Source organism: Garra rufa, chromosome 1, assembly GCF_049309525.1.
Source record: "Garra rufa chromosome 1, GarRuf1.0, whole genome shotgun sequence".
NCBI lineage: Eukaryota > Metazoa > Chordata > Actinopteri > Cypriniformes > Cyprinidae > Garra > Garra rufa.
This window is the reverse complement of record NC_133361.1, coordinates 7,019,488-7,045,660: the sequence shown is the minus strand read 5'-3', so window position 1 is coordinate 7,045,660 and position 26,173 is coordinate 7,019,488. Positions and strand designations below refer to the sequence as shown.

Below are 26,173 nucleotides of genomic sequence, written 5' to 3'. Positions count from 1 at the left end.
GTTATATATAGACAAAATTTTATTTGGAAGTGTAAAACACCTAAATACAAATTTTTAAAGAAAAAAAATCCAAACTTCAGAAGTTTTTGTTTGAGTACACAGTAAAAAACACCCAATTGTTGGTAGCGTTTTTTCCTAAAATTCTGGAAATTCACTAATTTTTAGAGAAAACAAAAGGAAATTTGTAATTTTAAATTAGTTAGACATAAAGTTCAAGTTCTTATGTTTATAATGATATATGACAATTGATGCTGACTGCTAGAATAGGTCTGAAAAAACAAAGAAATATACAGGTGCCTCAGGTGCCCCAAAAATGTTCTAGGTCTTTAAGGGATAAACTCCCTTCAAACTTTGTTTTGTAGATTGTTTATGCCTTAGTAAGACGGTTACAGCAGCAGTAGCAGTAATTTACTTTGTGTTGTTTTAACAGCTTTCAATGTACTCTTTTAACAAAAACAAAAAAAAAAAAAAAAACCCTTTATTAACATTTACTTAGCTCTAAGAATTAACCTTTTGCTAAGGAGACTCTGAAAACAGAATGAAATATCTTTTGTGGCTTCTGATTACCAAAATAACCTGACCTGTTGCCTGTTTTTAAAGGTTTTCACTTCTCTAATATGACATGGAGATATTAGAGAAGTGGGAGGTTACAGTTTTTTTTTTTTTTTTTTTTTTTTTTGGTTCTCCATAGAACCTTACAGTAGCAGTTCTAAAATGAGCCATTTTAAAGAACATCTTAAAAACGAAAATAACCTTTTTTTTCACTATAAAGAAACTGCATTTGAAGGATTCCATGGATGTTCAAGGTTCTTCATGGAGCCATCGATGCCAATAAAGAATCGTTATTTCTAAGAGTGTATACAGGACAGAAGATGCATCTTAAAAGGGTCCTATTATGCTCTTTCACAAAGTCTTTATTTTGTTTTGGGGGTACACTGGACCATGCTCTTATGCTTGGTGGTTTAAAAAAACGCATATTTTTTTTCACATAATTTACATTATTACAATATTTTTTTCTCCCCGGGCTGAGACAAATGGCTCCATTAGTTCCAGGTTTGAAGAAGGTTCGCCTTCCGAAAAACTAAATGTGTTGTGATTGGCAGAGGTGGGTAGAGTACCCAAAATCAGTACTCAAGTAAAAGTACAAGTACTTATGGAAATATTTACTCAAGTAAGAGTAAAAGTAACAATCTTAATAGTTACTTGAGTAAGAGTAAAGCAAGTATCCGATGGAAAAAGTACTCAAGTAGCTAGTTACTAGTTACTTCTGATCTGATTGATATGAAGTGAAAACCCTGAATATTTAAACTGTTTGGAAAGCTTCCTCATGCCTCTCCTTGAAAGCATAGGCTGAAGTAAGGTGTGTATATATATATATATATACATACATACAGGGCTCGCAAAATTTCTGGTAGCCCTTCGGGCAGGTACTCTTCAAATGTTGGTAGCCCGAAAATTTATTTTACTAGCCCAAATAAAAAAAATACCTTGTTTTAATATAGAAAATCAGTTTGGGGTCTAAACAAAAATGTTTTAATACACAAATATAAACAAATATCAAGGAAGTAATTTTATTTCATTATATTTACTTTTATTTACATTTAGTGTATCTGCAGAATTTTTAAATATTAATTTAAAGCAATTCATAACCCTTTTTAAGATCTGCAAAAGTAAAATAAACAGTAATGGGATTGGACAATGTAAAGTAGAATATTAAGCCATAAAATGGCATGATTTAAAATTCAGATACAGTTTTTTCACAAAAACAAAATATTACATGTTAAAATGTTACACTATGGCATTTCATCCTTTATACCATTAAAAGGCATAGATTGAGTATATAATTTATTACATTTATTTAAAACATAAATATTACTGTACTTGTTTAGATTTTTAGAAGGCACCTTAACTTTTTACATTTACAACTATGTGTTTGCTGCATAAAAACATGGGTTTAATTATTGCAATCATTTGACCATAAACAGCTGAAAAAAATGTATTGGAAATGAAAAATTCATTCTCAGTCACGAGGGGGCGCTGAAATATTATGGTTTCCATAGTAACAGCTGTATACAAAGCATGAAATGAAAATTCCAACGACACGTTTATGAGGACTGTAACTTTGGAACGCCATCAAATGTAGCGAAGTAAAAGTAATTTTTTTTTCACTATAAATGTACTTGAGGAAGAGTAAAAGTACCTATCTTTAAATATACTCTAAAAGTACTAGTTACCCCAAAAATTTACTTAAGTAAATGTAACGAAGTAAATTCGTTACTACCCACCTCTGGTGATTGGTTAGCACACCCACTGCACACGTCTACAGCGTGGCTTCGACACGACATCCGATTGTCATCACTCTAGTCAATGTTTATGTTTACATCAGACAAGGCTCCACATGTGTTTCATCCCTCTATACCGCACACGTCAACAGCAAGGCTCCAGAATGGCTACCGGAGCAGTTCACGGACACTTTAATCAATGCTCGCATTTATACAAGCCACCCTGCAGCTCACTGAAGCATCCCAGAAGCGACTGTCCATGCTACATCGCTAATGTTAGGCAAATCCCCCCCCCCCCCCCAACCCCGCCAATGATTTGAATTTCCATAGGCGGGATTTATGTGAATGATATTCTAATGAACCACGTTGTGAAATCATAGCTTTTGGAAAACAAATGCTGTAGTCCAAAGGAGCCATTCATTGTAATTCTTGAAAAGGGATTTTTTTTTTTTAAATGAAATATCTCCATTTGGAGTTGACTTTGAGATTTGTAACTTTGTAGATGTTTTTAATGCCCAAACATACACACTGGCTAAAAAAAAAAAAAGAAAAAAGAAAGAGAAAAATAATAATATGACCCCTTTAATCTTACTGGTTTCTGCATAAAGTGAAGTTTAGCTCCACAAGCCAAACATGTGCTGTGTAATATTACCCTTCCGTCATGGCCTTGGTCCTCTGCTCATTTTAAAACCACATCCTGTAAGAAGCAGACTAAACAAAGCTATGGCACTTTCAAAATAAAACAGTGTTACACATATTTAGCAGTGGCTTGTACGTAATTCTGCTGGGGCAGGACCAGATGGGACAAAAAGGGAAATCAATCAAACAGTCATGCCAACACAACATTTTAGCAACTTTCTGTAGCTTACAATTGAGGAATGGCCTGTGGCTGTTTTATACTTAAGAATTAATGAACTTGATGCAAGCTGCAACTGGTAGCCAGTGCAGGGAGATAAAGAGAGGTGTAACATGGGCCTTTTGGGCTTGTTGAAGACGAGCCATGCTGCTGCATTCTGAATAATTTGTAGAGGATTGATTGTGCATGATAGAAGTCCAGCCAGAAGAAGATTGCAGTAGTGCAGCCTAGAAATGACAAGGGCCTGGACAAGAAGTTGCACAGCATGTTCTATTAGGAAGGGTCTGATCTTTCTGATGTTGTGCAATGCAAACCCGCAAGATTGAGCGGTTTTTGCAATGTGGTCTTTTTGAAAGTCCGTTGGACATTGAAGATTACATTAAGATTTCTGACTAAACTTGATGAGGTGATTGTTGAAAACTGAGTTGAACTGAATGAAGCTAGATGATGATCACTGTAGAGCTGCTAGTGTCACCAACTCTGACATATTATGTATAAGACTCACGCAACTGACACTTTCTCACACTCTCATGTCACACGTCCATTTTCAGCAGCCTCAAATGAAAGAAACAGCACCCACACGTGAGGCTGTAATAATAGGATATTGGCAAAACTAATTCGGCAGATGCTACACTGGGTATTTGTGTTTGTACTCTACAGGGCATTTAAGGTTTTGTGTTTTGGCAACCAAAATAAGTCCCTATAGTAATGATCACTGCAACACAATAGACTTTTAAATTGGTAATTTATTGATAGACATTGTACATTCTGAAATATGTTCAACAGATTTATAAGTTTATAACTAATTTCTTACTACTGAACTACAAGAACATATTTGGTTCTGTCTATAATATGAATAATGAATATATTAATACAGGCATCACAACTAAATAATACATCTACATTTAGTATGTTTTTGTGCGGCAAGGCCAATATATTTTTATTAATATTATAGATAGATAGATAGATAGATAGATAGATAGATAGATAGATAGATAGATATTTTTTTGTATTGACCAAAAACTTGTGTATAAATAAGGAAAGGAACTTCTGTGATCCTCAAGCATTACTGTGAACCGAATGGCTTCTGTGAATCAGTTTATGCATGTAAGACGAAAAATGTCACAACATACTTTTTGGAAAATCTGAACTAAAGCACTGTCGTGCAATAAGTTTAAAGTTTGATAAGTTTATTAAACCTCTGTCACGAATGAGAAGGAGGAGATCTGGGTCCAGGTGCAGATAAGGAGTTTTAATTAAACAAATAAACAAACAAAGCAAAAACCAAAGGCCAACACGGCACACACAACTTAAACTCAAAAGAACAAAACAAGAACAAGGTCTAGAGCCGGGATCAGAAACACAGAAACAAACCACACAGAAGACAATGCAGCCAGAAAGAGCAGTGTGAAATGAGACTTCTTATAGACCTGATAATAGTGAGCAGGTGTGAGTGTAATCAGTGCTAATGACAAGACAGGAGTGTACAATTAGGGAAGTGCAGTGGAGGGAAGGGAAAACAGCGACCTCAGGTGGCTGAGGGAAACCCAACAGCCCAGATCATGACACTACCCCCTCCCCACGGAACGGCTCCCAGACATTCCACAAGTCTGGAGGGTGGAGGAACGGGGGAAGGCAAATCAGGGGGAGGGACGGCGGGCCAGGCCCGTGCAGCGCAGTCACCGCCGCTTCGGGAACATCACCAGCGTTCACCGCCGCATCAGGAATAGCGAGAGCGGTCACCGCCGCATCAGGAATAGCGAGAGCGGTCGCCACCGCATCAGGAACAGCGAGAGCGGTCGCCGCCGCATCGGGAACAGCGAGAGCGGTCGCCGCCGCATCGGGGACCGAGATAGTGGACGCCGCCACCTTCCCGCGAAACAGCATCTCTATCCCCGCCGCAAAGCAGGGGCGCTTCCGCGCAGCCTCGGCGCTACGGGCATCCATCGCCGCCAGGCAGGCGTAGATGCATTCAAAACGAGCGGCCGACGCCGCCTCGAAGGACATCCCCGCCGTCTCGGGAACAGAACGGGGGGGACGCCGCCTCCTTGAAAAAAAATTCCTCCCCGCTGGACCCATTTTAGCTGGCTGCATTCTGTCACGAATGAGAAGGAGGAGATCTGGGTCCAGGTGCAGGTAAGCAGTTTTAATTAAACAAATAAACAAACAAAGCAAAAACCAAAGGCCAACACGGCACACACAACTTAAACTCAAAAGAACAAAACAAGAACAAGGTCTAGAGCCGGGATCAGAAACACAGAAACAAACCACACAGAAGACAATGCAGCCAGAAAGAGCAGTGTGAAATGAGACTTCTTATAGACCTGATAATAGTGAGCAGGTGTGAGTGTAATCAGTGCTAATGACAAGACAGGAGTGTACAATTAGGGAAGTGCAGTGGAGGGAAGGGAAAACAGCGACCTCAGGTGGCTGAGGGAAACCCAACAGCCCAGATCATGACACTACCCCCTCCCCACGGAACGGCTCCCAGACATTCCACAAGTCTGGAGGGTGGAGGAACGGGGGAAGGCAAATCAGGGGGAGGGACGGCGGGCCAGGCCCGTGCAGCGCAGTCACCGCCGCTTCGGGAACATCACCAGCGTTCACCGCCGCATCAGGAATAGCGAGAGCGGTCACCGCCGCATCAGGAATAGCGAGAGCGGTCGCCACCGCATCAGGAACAGCGAGAGCGGTCGCCGCCGCATCGGGAACAGCGAGAGCGGTCGCCGCCGCATCGGGGACCGAGATAGTGGACGCCGCCACCTTCCCGCGAAACAGCATCTCTATCCCCGCCGCAAAGCAGGGGCGCTTCCGCGCAGCCTCGGCGCTACGGGCATCCATCGCCGCCAGGCAGGCGTAGATGCATTCAAAACGAGCGGCCGACGCCGCCTCGAAGGACATCCCCGCCGTCTCGGGAACAGAACGGGGGGGACGCCGCCTCCTTGAAAAAAAATTCCTCCCCGCTGGACCCATTTTAGCTGGCTGCATTCTGTCACGAATGAGAAGGAGGAGATCTGGGTCCAGGTGCAGGTAAGCAGTTTTAATTAAACAAATAAACAAACAAAGCAAAAACCAAAGGCCAACACGGCACACACAACTTAAACTCAAAAGAACAAAACAAGAACAAGGTCTAGAGCCGGGATCAGAAACACAGAAACAAACCACACAGAAGACAATGCAGCCAGAAAGAGCAGTGTGAAATGAGACTTCTTATAGACCTGATAATAGTGAGCAGGTGTGAGTGTAATCAGTGCTAATGACAAGACAGGAGTGTACAATTAGGGAAGTGCAGTGGAGGGAAGGGAAAACAGCGACCTCAGGTGGCTGAGGGAAACCCCACAGCCCAGATCATGACAACCGCACACAGAGTGACATGATACATAAATAGATTTTTTTGCAAACAGATAAATGTGTCATTTCTGCATTTTTCATTTTTTAGGAGATGTCATGCATAAAAATGTAAATGGAGAAACATGACTTATCAGAGAAGTTATTCTGACGTATTTGATCTCTTGTCAAACTCTTCTGGATCTGATGTCAAAAATCAGCACAGCAACAATAGCCACTCCCACCAGAACCGAGCTGGCCAATCGGATCACAGCTTCAGTCGAACCGTAGACACAATCTAAATGAGGAAAACAAAAATCTATTTACTCTTCTATTCTTTAACCATACGTTTGTACTCAGTTAAAAAAAAAAAAAAAAAAAAAAAAAAAAACTGACAAAAGTATGTCAGGGTTGGGAAGTGGTTTGGTTATTTAATACTGGTTCCATAAACTGACTTTCTGTCAGTGACTTATGAATTTCAGTTCTGTTTACAGTTCTCGACATGTGTTTCTTTGAAATGTATGCTGTATTAAGATAAACTGCTTTCTCTCTGATTGCATGCAACAATAAATATGCAAACCGATGCGTGTGAACCTGTGAACCATTTTGTCAATAATGAAGTTCAATGCATATTACTAATTAAAAAATAGGTTTTGATATATGTACGGTAGGAAATTTACAAAATATATCCATGGAACATGATCTTTACTTAATATCCTAATGATATTTGGCATAAAAGAGAAATTGTGTTCCAGAGTCCCATATGTCCGAGCAATAAATGCAATAAACATTGTTTTCCAAATAAGTAACCCTTGACCACAAATCCAGTAAAAAGGGTTATTTTTTTTAAAAATTGAGATTTACAGTGAGGTCAACAAGTATTTGATGACCCTGTGATTTTGCAAGTTCTCTTACTTAGAAATCATGGAGGGGTCTACAATTTTCAGTATAGGTGCATTTCCACTGTGAGAGATATAATCTAAAAATAAAAATCCGGAAATCACATTGTATGATTTTTTTAACAGTTTATTTGTGAATTACTGTGTCAGATAAGTATTTGAACACTTGAGTGAAAACATCTTAATATTTGGTACATAAGCCTTTGTTAACAAACAAGATTTCTAAGCAAGAGAACTTGCAAAATCACAGGGTGATCAAATACTTATTGACCTCACTGTATATATCACCTGAAAGCTGAATAAATAAGCTTTTGAGATACAACTATTTGAAAATCTGGAGTCTTAGGGTTCAAAAAAGCAAAATATTGAGAAAACTCCCTTTAAAGTCCAAGTTAAGTTCTTAGCTATGCATATTGCTTAGTTTTAATATATTTACCGAATGACATTTACAAAATATCTTCATGGAACTTGATCTTTACTTAATATCCTAATGATTTTTGGCAAACGAATAATGTATAATTTGGACCCATACAATGTAATTTTGGCTATTGTTACAAATATACCCGTGCTACGTAAGACCTAAGATTTTTAAGTAAAATAAACATGAATGGAATCATAATGGAACCGGAATCAATAAATGGAAAATGTACTGAAACCAGAATCACTGAAATACTTTTTGGTTACTGAGATCTGACTTCAGTTGTCTCCAGAAACCAACAGACGATCTGTAAAAGAAGCAAATAAAAACTTATACTTACAAATACAAGAACTTTCCTCTGGTTGACAAAAGTCCGAGATGTTGAGATGTTGAGCCTGATGACTGATGGGATTGTTCAGCACACAGCTGTAGGTGTTGTTATCCTGATATTCCACCTCCAGATGTAGAGAGATGGTGGTGTTGAGCTGCGGGATACTGATGGAGGATAGTAAACTGTTTCCTTTGTACCAGGAGAGAGTCACATATGTCACATTCCCCACTGAACACAGCAACACACATCTGGAGCTTTCTGATCTTTCAGATGATGATGGAGAGTAACTTGTGATGACAGGAATGGAAAGAAAAGCTGGAAAATATGAGAGAGTAATCAGAAAGTTTCTAAGTCTGTCTCAGAATAGATTCACATTTTTGAAAAAGTCTCTTTTTTTAAGTACACTGTAAAAAGTTTTCACCAGATTCAACTTAAAAATCTAAGTTCAGCAGCTGCCTTATATTTTTAAGTTAAATCAGCTTAAAACTACAAGTCATTTCAACTTATTACAATAAAAATGAGTTGATTCCACTTGTGAGTTTAAATTACTTAAGTTGATTTAACTTAAACGTTTAAGGAAGCTGCTAAACTTAAGTTTTTAAGTTGAAACTGGTTAAAACTTTTTTACAGTGTACGCTGAGCCAGGTTTGACATTAGTTCTAATCTAGGAAAGGAACAATAAGAAATGAATAAATACAAGTGGTCTAGTGGGTCATCTTACCCCTTTTCAAACATATAAATGCTTTTGCAGGAATTCAATGTGATTGTTTAATACTTTTTAAGAAGAACAGGACAAATAACAGTGTACTTCTCCACGTACCATAGACAGTAACGCTGAAAGTCTTGATTAAGACCTGATTTTCAGAGACGATTTCTATTTTATAAGGTCCAGAGTGTTCTGTGCTGGTGTTTGTGATGGTGAGCGATCCGGTCTGATTGTCCAGCTTCAGTCTGTCTCTGAATCTCCCATCAACACCGTCGTGAAATATCTCATTGTGTGCTTTATTGATTTTAGCTATGTGCGTGTCTTTAGGTCCAAACGTCCAGAGAATCAGATCATCGCCTTGTATTTCAGTCAGATTGGTGTGTAGAGTGACAGAATCCCCCTCCATCACTTCTGCTGACTTCATTTGATCTGTCTCAACACCAGACACACCTTGAAAACATGTGTGAATACATATTTGTATACAATAATTTAATAGTTGTCACTGTGTATATACATTTAGTTCATTTTTGATCAATGTATATGTATATGTATATGTTGTCATACTAAAAACTGAGGTAAAAAACATAACTTACCAACTAGGCGCCACAAACACAGAAAAATATAAACAAACATGTGAGACATTATATTCAAATGTGGGAGGTAATAATACTCCACAAGAGTGAATAGCAACTCTCTGAGGCGTTAATGCAGTTACACATCTCTCTAAACAAGCGGATGTGTGGTTCCTTATTTGCTAGGGAGGTTATATATAGCAACTGCATGCATAAAGCATGAAAGTATTCTAGCCTGAACACCTCAGTCAGTCTCTCACTCTCACTTCTATGGCACCTTCAAGCTGCGTGCTTCATAAAACGAAATAATATGTGACATTACACTATCATCCTGTTCCAAACTTGACATATACTCTTAAAAATAAAGCTGTTCAAAATGGTTTTTCACAGCGATGCCATAGAAGGACTGTTTTTTTTTTGTTCCAAAAAGAACCATGAAGGTTTCTTAAAGAACCATCCTTTTTTTTTTTTTTACCTTTTTATAATCTAAAGAACCTTCTTTGGCCACAAAAAACCTATTGTAAAACAGAAAGGTGTCTTCAGATGTTAAAGGTTCTTTATGGAACCATTTAAACAAAAAGGTTCTTGCCTTATTTTTACTTGTATGTATACAGATACAGACAGCTGGAATACAATAAGCATCTGAAATGTTCTCATTGGATATATTTTAAGGTGATCCTATAATAAACATGAAGACCCTGAACCTTCTGTTTGATATTCCGTTGATGATTCCATTTATTTAATCCCTAAAATGTGGGAGCTCACAAACACTAAGCTCAAATGAATACTTTTTTACCCTTTCAGTTCTTGCTCTGAAATGTTCTGGTCATTTTATCAGCTCATTTCTGCCCTCTGGTGCACTATGATGGAAGCTACAAATAAGAACAAAACATTGCTATTAATTGTTATTTGCATGTCTATGTAAGCTGATATGGTGATCAATTGGAACAGATTCCTATCTATCCTATCTTATATCCTATCTATCTATGTATCTATCTATCTATCTATCTATCTATCTATCTGACAATATCATTACAATAGTAATAATAATTAATTACGCTTTCAAATTAGAATTGTAGCATTCATTTTCCAGCTATAATAAAGGCTCTTTATTTCTATCAAAAAGCAAAACGACAGTAGGGGCAGTTGCTAAAGTTCTATTAAAGGTCCACTGAAACTGCTTTGGAACACATTTGACAGAATTTCAACTGAAACAAGAAGACAGGGTGGACATATTCAACAGTCCCACCCCCTTTTTTGCATAGCAAATAGCGTTTTGTTTAGTGGAGATGTAGGTGACTTTGTTTCTTCAGTAGAACACAAACAAAGATTTTTAACTCAAACCGTTGCAGTCTGTCAGTCATATAATGGCAGTGGATGGGCACCAAACCTTTAAAAGTCAAAAAAAAACAAAAAAACATGCACAGACAAATCCAAATTAAACCCTGCGGCTCGTGACGATACATTGATGTCCTAAGACATCAATTTTTATTTTATTTTGATTTTTTTTGCGAGAAACTGAGCAGGATTTATATCATGTTTTACCTCTGATGCCCTTGATAAAACACTGGTCCAAAGTACTTTTTTCGGATGAAAGCAAATTTTGCATGTCATTGGGAAATCAAGGTGCCAGAGTCTGGAGGAAGACTGGGGAGAGGGAAATGCCAAAATGCCTGAAGTCCAGTGTCAAGTACCCACAGTCAGTGATGGTCTGGGGTGCCATGTCAGCTGCTGGTGTTGGTCCACTGTGTTTTATCAAGGGCAGGGTCAATGCAACTAGCTATCAGGAGATTTTGGAGCACTTCATGCTTCCATCTGCTGAAAAGCTTTATGGAGATGAAGATTTCATTTTTCAGCACGACCTGGCACCTGCTCACAGTGCCAAAACCACTGGTAAATGGTTTACTGACCATGGTATTACTGTGCTCAATTGGCCTGCCAACTCTCCTGACCTGAACCCCATAGAGAATCTGTGGGATATTGTGAAGAGAAAGTTGAGAGACGCAAGACCCAACACTCTGGATGAGCTTAAGGCCGCTATCGAAGCATCCTGGGCCTCCATAACACCTCAGCAGTGCCACAGGCTGATTGCCTCCATGCCACGCCGCATTGAAGCAGTCATTTCTGCAAAAGGATTCCCGAACAAGTATTGAGTGCATAACTGAACATAATTATTGGAAGGTTGACTTTTTTTGTATTAAAAACACTTTTCTTTTATTGGTCGGATGAAATATGCTAATTTTTTTAGATAGGAATTTTGGGTTTTCATGAGCTGTATGCCAAAATCATCAATATTAAAACAATAAAAGGCTAGAACTACTTTCAAATGTGTGTAAGGAATCTAAAATATATGAAAGTCTAATGTTTATCAGTACATTACAGAAAATAATGAACTTTATCACAATATGCTAATTTTTTGAAAAGGACCTGTATATATATTTTATTATTATTATTATTATTATTATTATTATTATTATTATTATTTTATTTATTTATTTATGTTTTACAAATTTTCTAGGCATAATTGTTAATATTTCCAGTTTTGGTTTGAATTTAACAATTAAAATCAATTAAGTAGTTATGTTCTTATTTTTAGATAATCTAGTGACAATTTACCTGCCGATGGGGCAAATTGCACACGTTCTTCATTCAACGGTCTACAAGTCCGCAATGAGATAAGATATGAAAATGTAATGAATACATCATACTGTACGCGCCCGAGACTTCCTTCTTTCATTTGGTAAGACATTACATTGTGATGTATGGTGCTTAGTAAAAGTTAGACAGTGTGAAAAGTGTGACAACTTACCTCGCTCTCCCCGACTATAAAAATATAAAACACATGAGCTTGGCTCATTTTAGTTTGTGCTTTGCTCTTGGCAGTCTTCCGTGAGGGGCTGCCGCTCACTTTCGTTTTGTGGTTTATTGTGGTGTTAAATTGATGTTACGTTTTGTTCTCCTGAACCTAAACGGCATATGAACATTTAAGAACATTCATTCAGACTGATTATTTGTAGTGCAACTTTTTATTTAAATTAAAAGGATCTGTTTCAGTCTCGTTATGGAACTGAGTGAAACCGAAAGTGCCTCCCATAATCTAAAAAGAAAGGGAGGAAGCACGTGAAGGGAGGAAGCACGTTAAAGGTGCGCGCGCAAGACAGGGCGGGACGCGGAAAAAGAAGTATGCATGTGGGTGATGTTCTGACAGTTGTGATCAACTCTATTGTTCGGTTTAGGAACATTCAGCAACAGAGCAGATTCCTTCACAGTGAGATCATGAAAAAGTAGATTTCACTGAACCATACTGCAAAATGAAGAACACTGTTTTATTCTTGTTGTTCCTGGTATTTTTGGATGGTGAGTGTTACTTTATCTTAAACAATTCTGCAGGCTGCCGGTTCTGTGAAGCTGAAAACCACTGTAACGCTTTAATCAGGGAGGCCGGATAGCTTGTCTGAGTAGCTGTAGCCAAGAGTAAGACTCGGGTGTCTGATATTCCACAGTGGTTCTTTATTACCAGCGTAGTCAATCATACGCACACATGGTGTAGTTTGCAAAACCACTCGACTAACAACTGCGTTACTCACCAGAAATAAACAGACTAAGAGCAACAGAAATATAAACAGGCTTTACATGCATACATGTGATGTTCACAGCTCGCGCTCCTTCTATCAACTTCTTCAATGAGGACGTAAGAGAGTGTGTTCTGCCTTAAAGAAGCAGTACTTAATTCTACTTCATCTTTTTCTTCTGACATTTGCTGCAGACTAGACGCATCAACGGCGTATTGCTGCCCTCCTAAGTTAACTTGCAGAACTCAACCTAGGGGCAAAATTCTCCCATATAGGCCAGTATGGTGTAAAACTTTATGACAAGACTTTATTGTTTCATAGTCCTTGTTATTAAAGGGGTCATCGGATGCAAAACTAACTTTTCCATGTTGTTTGCACATTAATGTGTGTTGGTAGTTTGTAGAGTTGGGGAACTCGGACTCGAGTACAATTTTTAGCGGACTCTGACTTGTCATGGACTCGGATGCATTTTGACTCGGACTCGAGAATGTCGTGATACGTATCATATCGTGAACCCAATATTGGGATACGTACTGTATCGTGACCTAGGCATATCGTTTCACCCCTACTATTTATGGTCAAATGATTGCAATAATTAAACCCATGTTTTTATGCAGCAATCACAAAGTTGTAAATTAAAAAAATTAAGGTGTCTTCTAAAGATTTAAACAAGTACAGTAATATTTAAGTTTTAAATAAATATAATAAATTATATACTCAAGTTATCCCTTTTAATGTTATAAAGGATGAAATGCCATAGTGTAACATATTTTGTTTTTGTGTGAAACTGTATCTGAATTTGAAATCATGCCATTTTATGGCTTAATATTCTACTTTACATTGTCCAATCCCATTACTGTTTATTTTGTTTTTGCAGATCTTAAAAAGGGTTATGAATTGCTGTAAATTAATATTTAAAAATTCTGCAGATATTTGAAAATGAAGTAAATATAATGAAATAAAATTACTTCCTTGTATTTGTGTATTAAAAACATTTTTGATTAGACTCCTAACTGATTTTCCTTACTGATTTGCCCTATAATTATTCACATTCTAAAAGCTGTTTCACTCTGAAACATGTTACAAAATATAAGCTATAACTTCTGTTTTATGACCTTAAGTTTGCTGAACAGGACACTAATTATGAGATGGTGTGAAATCAATAAGCCAAATGGTAATATGCAATAGGTTTGCTTTTTTTTTTTTTTTTTTCATTTAAATTGTCATTGCCTTATTCTAGTTGCAAAGGTGAAAACAAGGTTAAGATACTGAAAAACAGTAGTGTTTAGTTGGACTCGGACTCGACCCATTTGGACCCGACTTGAGTCTGACTCGCCCCATTTTTGAGGAAATATTTGTATTTTTATATTTATTATTTATTTCATCGACTTCACATGCAGTTATTCAGGATGATTAGAGCTCTTTGACATTTGTACAGACTCCTCTAATCCAAACCGAGTACCAAGACTCTCCAACTGTCTCTAAATATGTATTTGACCTCTAATAATTTGCACAGTTGCAGTTAAAACACAAATGTAGGATCTGCTTACTGATATCAGCCTTATGGAGGATTAATCTTTGAGGGACTGTTCCTGTTCACAGGTGTGTTCGGTGAGGCAGCTGAAGGAAAGAAAGTGTCCGTTTTGGAAGGAGATTCTGTTACTTTTCACACTAGTGTTACGGAAACAAGCAATATTGATCTGATGATGTGGATGTATGGATCTCAGGGGTCTATTATTGCTAAACTCAATGGGAAAAGTCAGCAGATTTCACTTTATGATGTTGACGATGAGAGATTCAGAGGCAGACTGCAGCTGGACAATCAGACGGGATCTCTGAGCATCAGGGACATCGGGACCAAACACTCTGGAGATTTTCAGCTAAAGATCATCAGGAACGAGACCTCGTACATGTCCTTCAGTCTGGCTGTCCATGGTGAGTTTTCAGTTCAGAGCTCTTAGTTTTAGTTATGTATCCTCATACTAAGATGGACTCTCATAAAATGTGATAAATCAGTGATAATTAAAAAAATGGTTCCTGTTTGCTCTCCAGATGTGTTTTTTGCTGGTATAACAAACTCGAAAGAGGGAGAATCTGTCACTTTGGAGACCGGTGTCAATGAACTCCAGAAAGATGATGTGATGCTGTGGATGTTCGGACCTTTGAGTCCAGACATTTTCATGGCTGAAATCAACAGACCTCTCCAAAAGATCTCATATAGTGATGATGAGAGATTGAGAGATAGACTACAGCTAAATGATCGGACTGGATCTCTGACCATCATGGACAGCAGATCCACAGATACAGGAGTTTATCAACTACAGATCACCAACAGTAAAGGGACCTCCTACAAGAGATACAGTGTTTTTGTCAGTGAGTACATTTGCATTTTAAAGGTGCCATAGAATGCATTGATACAATATTTTTAATTGGTTTCTGACTAGGGGTGGGTATCGTTTGAATTTTATCGATTTCGATTCCGATTCCGATTCCACTTATCGATTCCGATTCTTTTCGATTCCCAGTTTCGATTCCGATTTAGTAAAAAAAAAAAAAAAAAACAACAAACACAAAAGTCAAACATTAATATATTAAACATGTTTATTTTCAGTGCTAGCTTGCAACATATTATTTTATTACAGGGGTTCTCAACCTTTTTTATATCAGGTCCCCCTTCTTCTCGGGTCAGTTTTGCAAGGCCCCCCCTATGCCTGACATTTCCTCTAAAGGTGTTTATTTTTTAACCTTTTTTATTAACCTAAACATTAGTTTTGCCTTTTTATTTTTCTCCTGCATGTTATAAAAAAAAATCAAACAAACTTTAAATTAAAGCTATACTTTTGAATTTAAAAGAAAATCCTCTGCTCTAACTTTTTAACATGAATACACACAGATTTAAAGCACCTAAATTATTTAATTCAGACATTCTTCACAACTTCAGAGTACTCTTTCTTAAGTGACTGAATATCTATTGTTTGTATTTATTATAAAATAAACATATAAATGAAAAATACAGTAAATACATTGTAAATCTGTTTATGCTGGTGCTCATATGTGCTTAAACACCACTGACCCTTACAAGATCCACCTCTATGGGTAAGCATTCATTATAAAAAACTCACAGGACATTCATTTTGAAAACTATGCAAATATTTTGAAATTTCACGCAAAAATACTATGGATCAGAGCACCGAAAGCATGAATAGTTTGTGAATCAACAGCGGACTTATGCGTGCCTAATGTACGACTCCGATATACAAGAATGAATACATTAGGCACGCGCGAGTTCGTTACTATTACTCTGGTCATCTTTGCCTTAACATTACCGGGAGGGTTTGTTTCATGCAGCCAAGAGATGAAGTAGATACCTGTCTTCCCGCGGGGGTATAAGTGACTTTTATGTGGGCTTTTGCGGGACGAAATAACATATATTCCTTCTGGAGTGGGCGGGCGCAGGACTAAAATCCATCCCTTGCAGATCTCTAAGATGAAGTTTGCGTGCAGCGGTAGATTTGTCTTCGGTTTTTACAAAGCGTAGACACACTTTTAAACGCTTACCGTGATCCATCTTTTCGACTGATGTTTACATTACCACGTAAAGTCCTGGCAGATTGCACGCGCTGAAGGTCCTGGCAGATCACTAGATGGAAAAAATGCAACCAGGAATCGAAACGAGGAATCGAAATTTTAATATTATAACAAGTATCCGATTCTTTATCTTAAGTATCCGATTCCAGAATCGGAATCGATTTTCGATTCCCAACCCTATTTCTGACATCTACATAGAAGGTATATGGCATAGGAAAAGACAAAAATTCTCCAGAAACGGTTTTACAGGTCCATTTACAATCCTAGGATTTGTCCCTAGAAATGAAATGCTCTGTTATCGCCTTATTTGGAATGTTTGTGAATATTAATGAGGAGCTCTGCTCTGATTGGCTGTTTCACAGAGCGGCTCATCTCAATAGCTAGCACATAGAAAATATATTTTTAATTACGGAGCTCTAGCCGCTTTTAATATGTGTTTTGTTGAATCTGCCGTTTTGAATCCGCAACATTTTACTCTCACTATTGTGATCGCATGTGCTCTGTGTAAAGTTATACTGCAGCGGCACAAGTACTTACCACATAAGTTCAGGTGCTTGTGAGTGATGCTCAAGATCTGTAAATCATTCGCCATCGTCAGCGCAGTCATCTCTCTGTTTATGTGGTCAGTGAAATCCTATGTACTGCAATGTAACAGGCTACCGCTAACATTAAGCTAACCGTGTCCCTTTAGTGGCTCGCCTTATTTTACTGATGTGCTGACGTTAATGATGATTGGGCGATGCAAATGTTGGGGCCGTAACTATTAACGATCGGGACTAATGCGTAATAGTCTGTCTTCTGTTGGAATTGAACTATTTTTCGGTGGTCTTTTGCAAACATCAGAATTATATAAGAAGGAGGAAATGGTGGTGTTTGAGACTCCATGTACTGAACTCTTATTATTTAACTATGCCAAGGTAAATACAGTTTTCCTTTCTATGACACCTTTAAGAGACTTTTTTTTTTATTCTATGGTAATGTTATTGTAGAAAATGCAAAGAGATTTTAATGTTTATGATTTGTATTCATGCTTCTTTTTGTGGGAAATGACTTGAAACTGTTGTCAGGATTTGTAAAACAATGTAAAACTAGACTCACATGGATGACTGTCTCTGTCTCTCTCTAGCTGTTCCTGAACCAGGTCTATCTCCAGGAGCTGTAGCAGTGATCTGTATTTGTATGCTGCTTGTTGCTGCTGCAGCTGCATTTGCCGGTGTGTCTTACTATCGCCGGAAGTCCTTAAGGCTAAGGAGTAAGTCTATCACAAAATTAAGTCTCCTATACTTAAATGACTTAAAAGGAAATAATTTAGGGTAACACTTTATTAGGGACCAGTTCTCTATTAACTAGTTATTATCAAATTTGCACATTGGTTGTTATTAGTACATATTGATGCCTTATTTTAGACTGTATTTTAGATCTCTTAATCCTACCCTATACCTAAACATAACAACTACCTAACTAACTAATTAAAAAGCAGCAAATCAGGAGTTTGAGGCAAAAGTTGTAGTTAATTGTAACGCTTCAATCAATATAATATAATTTTGAATATGTCATGCATAAATGATTAAAGGAACTGAAATACAGCTTTCTCATTTGCATCTCACTTCCTGCGACACAACAAAAGACAATAAAACAAAGAACCTTTTCACTTCGCACTGAATCCAGTATGTGTAATCCAGTATGTTTAATGCTCTACTAAGCTATCCTGACATGTTACTAAATTTGCCAATAGGGAGCTCTAAAATGCTAAATGGTATTCTACTTAGAATTTATTATATGAATATGAATGCACTTACTTTATACGTTATGTACATAATTTGTTTGTCTTGGAGGGTCACATCACCTGACAGCTCAGTTTACACAACAAAGTTTTCAGTCAAATGTGTTTTGCCCATTCATTTACATGAAAACACAGTTTTGGGGACTAAAAAAGCATTATTTTGCAGACGGGTTTCAAAGTGCAAGTTTTTGAAAATGCCACCGTTATCGTTTCTGTATAAACCCCCAAAATAAAAAAAAATCTTTGAAAATGCATGACACGAGAAAAGAAAGCGCAAACGAACAGCGCACCAATAACTGGCCTGGCATACGCAATACAGCATTTATGGCAGTTTTCATGGATATGTGTAAAGGTGAATCGCTTTGAAAATAGTTTAATGTATACGTGAAACTTTTTAAAAATGCAAGGGAAAAACTTGAGTAAACTTAGCCTAAGAAAAAGGGTTCTAGTCGTGACTGATACCAAGCAGCCAAAAAACATTGGCCCCTTCCTCCATAAACAGTTTGGGGGTATGATTTCAGGACTGGCTGGTGAGGATTTCGTACTTGAATGCTACTTTTAAATGCTCTAGTGTGAAAATAAACATGGCAGATTGTGCGTGGCTCATCAGGGCGGGGTCTCTGCTAATACGCCAGTGTTCAGTGTCAGTCGTGGGTGGGGCTTGTAAAATGTGACCTCACATTTTACACAGTCTGCAAATGACTAGTTCTGAGACACTGCTTATGATTTATGGGGATTTAAAAAAATGAGCAGGGGGTTTTATTAATATAGGGTGGTTTTGTGCACACTGCTAATGCACATTTATGTTCAAACAATATGTAAAGCTGTATTTTGCATAATAGGTGCCCTTTAAATTCTGGTTATGGTTCTCTGTTTCTTTAAAAACAACTTTTAATATGTTAATGCACGATGCATTATCAAAGCTTTTTCAGAAGCTGCATCACATATTATAAATCAATTTAGCAGTCTCTATTCTTTTCACGTCAACTTCACTTTTCTTGCTGCATCTGCTCTGGACATGTGACTTAAATTTTAGTCAGTTATCCCTGTTTATCTAATCAAATTATCAAATTACTTTGGAGAGACAACTGCATGCAAAATCCAGAAAACAAACAAAAAAAAATTGTTATAAACATTGGTCGCTTCTCCCAAACACAAATTTCATCATTCTTTTAACATCAGCCTCTTTAAAAATAGATCTAAAATTTCAAATGTGCTGCTGCTTCCACATTTATTTAATTGATATGGGTTAAATGTGACTTTAGACCAGTTGAGGTCTAAATGGTTGCAGTACACTTTTACAAAATGATTGCTGTGATTCGTTAACACAAATTAAAATTCAACATCAGCATAAGTGCTTGACTTAAACTAAAGTTAACAAAACTTATCTTTTTAAGTTCTCTCAACATATTTTAAGTTGTTCTAACTACAGTATTGTCCAGATGAAGTTTAAGCAAGTAAACTTAAATTTGTGTCTGTTTATTGACCGTTATGTATTTAATTTAAGATTTTTTTTATTTTTCTGTGTGATGTGAACAGATGAAATGAAAACAAACAAAGTGACAGAGAGAGATCCTATCCCTCTACACACTGGTATAGCCGAACCACAGCGATATGATCAAATACTCTGGAGGTTTGGTCCTCAAGAGTCTCTCATCTCTCAGATTCCTTTAAGGACCCAAGAGACCTTACCTGAAGATGATGAAAGATTCACCATCGATCTTCTCTACGGTGAGCAGATCTGTTGATGTAAATGACATTATTAATGACGCTAGCCTTGTTCTCATCTTTACTTTTCTTCTTGTTTTGGCTGCTCATGCAGTGGACTCACTACAATTCTCCGAAGGAGAAGACATCACTCTACACACTGGCGTTGAACTACAGAAGGATGATCAGATTCTCTGGAGCTTTGGATCTGAAGACAACATTATAGCTAAAAGAGATGGAGACACCAGTCAGGTCTTAATTGATGGCAATAATGGGAGATTCAGAGACAGATTGCAGATGGATGATCAGACTGGATCTCTCACCATCACGAACACCAAAAGCACAGACTCTGGAGTTTATCACCTACAAATCATCAGCAGAAATAAAGTCTCATTTAAGAAGTTTACAGTGTGCTGTGAGTACAGCTTGAGTCTTTTAATGAAAGGATTATATTCGTGTTAAGATTCAGTATTCAGTGAACTGAGATGTTCACCGGCACACTCATGTTTTTCTATATTTGCTGTTGCATGTGGTGCCATGACATGAAGTGGACACAGTGAAAGTCAAAGCGGTAGACTCCGTCAGTCTGAACACTGATGTTACTGAACCAGAGAATGGAGATAACGACACCGGCACTGCTGAAAGCGACCAAGTCAGCAGTAAGTCCTCAAAAGACATTTCAATTTAGTCCTCAACAGTAAATAATAGTTGAATTTGAACAGTTGAACAAAAAATCTTCTGTAGCCTCTAAATGGCTGTACTAATATATATATATATTAGGGCCGGGACTCGATTAAAAAAATTAATCTAATTAATTAGAGGCTTTGTAATTAATTAATCGAAATTAATCACATTTTAATCGCACATAAATATTTGACCTGAGAAAAGTGAGAAGTAAGTTTTTACATATGGATTTTTAGTATACCAATGAATAATGACTGAATACATAAGCTTAAGCAACAAAAAAATATTGTTTATTTTTGTTCAACCAAGTCCAACAGACCAGTGCAATATTGCCATTAAGTGTAGCAATAGGATACAGTGTTTCCCCTAGGTTTCCATACTTTTTTTTTTCCCGGTACTTTACCCTACTTTGTGTAATAACGAAAACATTTATTTTAGTGAAAAAATAGGTCCAAAACTCTCCATTTTAACATTTTGAAAAATAGGGCTTTACAATCTTTTGCTTTTTTTTTTTTTTTTAAGAAATTCTTGTGTATTTTAATTTTTCTCATAATCAAATGAAAGCATAAACATTTATTTATTTTTAATCAAATGAAAAATAAACATCTTTAATTTTTGGCAAACAAACAGAGGTTTGCTGTTAAAATCAATAAATAATAATAATTTAACATTTAAATAATAATTGTAGTATTTTTTTTCTACAATTAAGTGGTTAATCTTGTTGTTATATTTATTTTTTATCATATATATTGTTTTTTGTCAATTATTTAAATAGGAATATTGTTCTGTTTCATGAACTTCGTACTTTTATTTTGACAGGTTGCCGTGAAGTTTCTGTGTGTAAAGTATGATATGATGCTAGTTTTCTCAAATGAAACGGTAAAAGTGACACTGACAGCAGCTTTGGAGACAAAAAGTAGCGGGAGCATCACGCGTGAGTCAGTATGCATGTAGTAAAAAAAAAAACGCGTCTCCACCATTCATACATACAGATACAAACGGAACATGCAGGATTCGTATTAAAACGGTCTTTTTGCATTTCAGTTTTGACAGACACTAGTCCATATCGCGATTTGAATTAAGTGACAGACCAACTTTTGATTTATCAATCCAAAAATCGACGAATTTACGTGGCATTCCGCGCTATAGTAAATTCGGTTTTTATGAATGGAGTCCGCGATCCAGTCCGTGTTTTCTTGGAGGAGACATTGTAAACGCGCCCCCCTAAGATAATGGTAGGGGAAACACTGGGATATTTAGAAATATACTAACCTACATCTCAGAAATGCAGGTACCCTATAGGTAGGTAGACCTTCTGTAAAAGCATTGAGGTGATACTTGAGGCTCGATGTGCTGCGGTAGTGCTCCAGTATAATCGGTCCGCCGAAACTCATCCAGTGAGAAACGTTCCGCGGTGCAAAATTAAGTGCGATTACAATGCGTTAAAAAAAATTAACGCGTTATTTTTGTGTAATTAATTAATCTAAATTAACGCGTTAAAGTCCCGGCCCTAGTGAGAAACGTTCCGCGGTGCAAAACGTATTGCGATTAAAACGCGTTAAAAAAAATTAACGCGTTATTTTTGTGTAATTAATTAATCTAAATTAACGCGTTAAAGTCCCGGCCCTAATATATATATACTGATCATGTGACTTTAAATATAATATATATGCATTTTAATCGCAATACGTTTTGCACCGCGGAACGTTTATCACTAGATGAGATTCGGCGGACCGATTATACTGGAGCACAAACTAGCGTTCAGACAAGCCAAAGACGTCCGTCCTAAATAGTATTGTATGTCCCAAATCGTAGTATGTTTAAAAAGTATTCCAAAGATTCCCGGATGGTCTACTACTTAACGATCAATGCACACTCTTAACTGCTTATATTGCCCGCAACACACTGCGCCGTGAACGAGGATTCGATTAGAACTACAAACACGCATAAAAAGTGTTAAAAAACTACAAACATGGAGGATATACGCGACCAACGGACAGGTAGAGAAAGGGGTTTGAGTGATAAATAATCAGTGTGTAACCTGATAAAAACTATTTTTTAAATGTTATCCGCGTTATATTCCATGTGCAGCAACATTTATAATGATAGGTTTGGTCATTAAAGTTTAAATGCATAATTAAGCAAACACAAGAGCAGAGTTCTTGGAATGAAAGACTCGTTAAAGAACGTGCCTCTTGCTACACTTTTAATGGCAATATTGTACTGGTCTGTTGGACTTGGTTGAACAAAAATAAACAATATTTTGTTGCTTAAACTTATGTATTCAGTCATTATTCAATGGTATACTAAAAATCCATGTAAAAATCTTAATTCTCACTGTTCTCAGGTCAAATATTTACATGCGATTAAAATGCGATTAATTTCGATTAATTAATTACAAAGCCTCTAATTAATTAGATTAAAATTTTTAATCGAGTCCCGGCCCTAATATATATATATATATATATATATATATATTTAATTGAAGCTCAAGATTGTATTCTCAATCGTGATCATCAGATTTATGTAGCTCCAGTGCTGCTGTCAATAAAGCAAAAGAGGCAAGCTAAATAATTTGACATTGTTAACACTATGTACATTTTTGATTTAACTTTTCACTAAAATGCTGAAATATTTTAATTGCATTCTAGAATTTATTTATAATTTGTATTATGTTAGAAATGTACAAACCAAAAAATACATTCCTGTAGCTAAAAAGGTCAGTTAAAAGTGGCAAACATTTTTAGAAAGTTTGTTAAAGTAAAATATGGTCTTTAATCAAGTTTACACATCCGTTTTATAGCATTTTTTTAAAGGTCCCATATTGCCAAAATCGAAATTTCCTGGCTTTTTTCATGATAACTGAGGTCTAGGGGCTATGTAACTACCATATGAGTTTCAAAACAGTCAATCCACAGTAAACTGCACACAGCCTGCTTAAAGTCCCCCTGAAATCAAAATTAAAGTTTTTTGGCTTTTAGTATGAATATATTAGTTTTAAGATTATCTATAAGCTAGTGTGTTTCAAAGCAGTGACAAAATTCGCTTTTACAAGATATGGGCATTCAAAACTTACACTCTCGTCACTTCCGCCAATATGAATCAAGGATTTTGATGATATCACAGCGCACTTCAGTTTCAGATCAAACGTTCTGTCCAATAAAATGCTCTCTAGAGTCCGTAGTGTCCCGCCCCCTACACAGAGACGCGGAGCAGATCATATGCGCTCATATGCGCGGTCGGACTCGGCATGTGTTAAATTACACAGCCTCAGCATGATTATTATCACTATTTCGTTTTAGCAAGAGTTTCATATTGAATCTGTGGGGTAATTTATTAGTCTGTGGCTGTCATAAGCTTACAAATGCGGCTTTACCGAGCTCAACGGCTCTGCCCCGAGCAGATATAAATGGAACGCTATTGGCTGTTCAAAATTAGTGGGCGGGGCTTAGCGATATGTTTTTGTTTCAGTTAAAAGAACGTCACCACATAGAAGAACGCTGCGTGTTTCAAGGCACTTCAGTGGACCTTTAAAGGAACCGTATGTAGGATTGTGGCCAAAACTGGTACTGCAATCACTTTCAAAATACTGTAGAACGGTGTTTCCCCTCCCGCTCCCCCCTGACTCGAGGTTGCCAGCTAAGCTGCAGGAGTAGGCTGCAACAAGGAGCTTCAAGTGACGAGTCCTACACAGTAATTTGTTTTTCTTCTGTTAATTATGTTTATGCTTCACAAGAGATGTTTTGCGAAGTAATTATGTATCGCAAGAATTTACAGTTGGCGATTAGCCAAATATTTCGCAAAGATGTACTGTAATACCACAGTTCAGTCGGAACATAGATTGTTTTCATACCCTGCTAGTGGTGCGATATAAAGCTTTTTATGAACGGATTTAGTACTGCCGACCGTGGAAAATCCACTGTGTACGGAAGCAAAGTTAGCCAAACATAGATGAATCTTACTTGTCCAGGAGAAAATCAGCAACGTTGGCGTCAATCTTCAAATTCTTCTCCGTTTTCAGCCGTCTCCATCTTTCAAAGGCATCTCCTATACCAATCCTTGTTTTATTTCGGACTTTGTCACAACGTATTTCGGATTCATAACGAGGTCTTTTAGGTTTGTAACGTTATACATGTTTTATCCGACACCGTTCGTAGCTGTAACTAGAGCAGACAGAGCTGGCAACCCGTCTCACAAAACTCTACTGACTTCGTGATTGGTAGATAGCTGGAGGGTGGCGCCTCAGACCAAAACACAAAACGATAACAATAACATCAGTTGAGGGCTGCAACTCTCACTTTTAAATGACAATATCCTGGCCGGACCACTGTTGTCAGTGATATAAGTATTTGAAATGAACATGATTTCTTAATGTCTAGTGACATGTCAGGGCCATTTTATGATTAACTGACATAAATTTCTTACATACGGTTCCTTTAAAGTAGCTGTTCATTTTCACGAGCCACTGTGACTTCCGTAACGATGTGACGTCCGATCTACTCAGTCACCGCCCCGAGCGCCAACCACCGTCCCACCCCCCTTTTGTCAAACCCAGACAACATCGGGTCCATGCCATTGCTAAGCAACAACAACACGAAAACAAGTCGAGAAAATCCTGTTCAGTCTATAGATGTCGAAACTACATCATTACACAGGCTTCAGAACACCGTGAATATAAGAGACCAGCGGCACGTCAACTTCAGCCTCTTTCACACAGCGATTCCGGTAAATACACGGATAATGTTTCCCATGATTTGTTCCGGAGTTGTTTGATTTGGTTCATTCACAGTTGTTTTCCGGAATCTGTGCGTGCTTTACACACAACCCATAAAGACATGTGACGTTTGGATGTGAGATGTAATGCGACGCGTACGTTTCACTAAACTGAAACTAACCTGAACAAACTGTGCTTCAGCGCTGATAGTGAGGAGCTGGCTCTGCCCGATCGCCGCTTCATTCCACTTTGCACGTATTTTTTTGTTGTGAAGAGTCGCAGGGTAACGTGCATCATCACTACAACACTGCCTTTATGGTTTATGGTTTAGGCTTTTGTTCACACAGCGCTCGTTCCCATAATTTTCCAGAATCAGCGCGCATTGTGAAAGGGGCTTTACTAAAACAACAGTTATGTAGCTTACTGCATTCGGTGTTTGAAAAAGAAAAAACATTAAAGGTTGTATCAGCGATTTCTAGCCTAAAAATAAAGTGTCAATTTCAGCTGACCTTTTTTCACGATCCGCTCGCTGCCTGCCCCATAAATTGTCTGTGAAAAAACCGCGTCTCTCTGGTCAGCCTAGGGTCCGAGATATGACAAAAAAACAATCGGCACTACCAACCTTTCCACAGCAAAAACAAACATTGTTCCAACCAATCAGCGTCAGGGGTTTGGTGTTGTGGACTTTCGCTCCGCCTCCCTCACATCCCTGCACCAGTAGGAAAGTCCACAAC

The 26,173-nt window shown here is 37.6% G+C and overlaps 2 protein-coding genes across 2 annotated transcripts in view; one reads left to right on the top strand and one right to left on the bottom strand.

Moving 5' to 3' along the window:
• Positions 1 to 3,963: 3,963 nt before the first annotated feature.
• LOC141343276 (SLAM family member 5-like) lies at positions 3,964 to 9,256 on the bottom strand. The gene is made up of 3 exons (XM_073847874.1): positions 8,934 to 9,256; positions 8,123 to 8,428; positions 3,964 to 6,763 (listed from the first exon to the last, which is right to left on the bottom strand). The coding sequence occupies exons 1-3, from the start codon at positions 9,241 to 9,243 to the stop codon at positions 6,654 to 6,656; spliced, it is 726 nt and encodes a 241-aa protein (XP_073703975.1). The 5' UTR covers positions 9,244 to 9,256; the 3' UTR covers positions 3,964 to 6,653.
• A 5,303-nt stretch (positions 9,257 to 14,559) lies between these two features.
• The window catches only part of LOC141337522 (uncharacterized), a 14,624-nt gene continuing 3,010 nt past the window's right edge, over positions 14,560 to 26,173 (top strand). The window contains exons 1-6 of the mRNA XM_073843373.1: positions 14,560 to 14,898; positions 15,016 to 15,336; positions 17,678 to 17,803; positions 19,874 to 20,065; positions 20,157 to 20,456; positions 20,590 to 20,700. Coding sequence (XP_073699474.1) covers positions 14,667 to 14,898; positions 15,016 to 15,336; positions 17,678 to 17,803; positions 19,874 to 20,065; positions 20,157 to 20,456; positions 20,590 to 20,700 — 1,282 coding nt within the window. The 5' untranslated portion in view covers positions 14,560 to 14,666. The remainder of the gene's footprint in view (positions 14,899 to 15,015; positions 15,337 to 17,677; positions 17,804 to 19,873; positions 20,066 to 20,156; positions 20,457 to 20,589; positions 20,701 to 26,173) is intronic.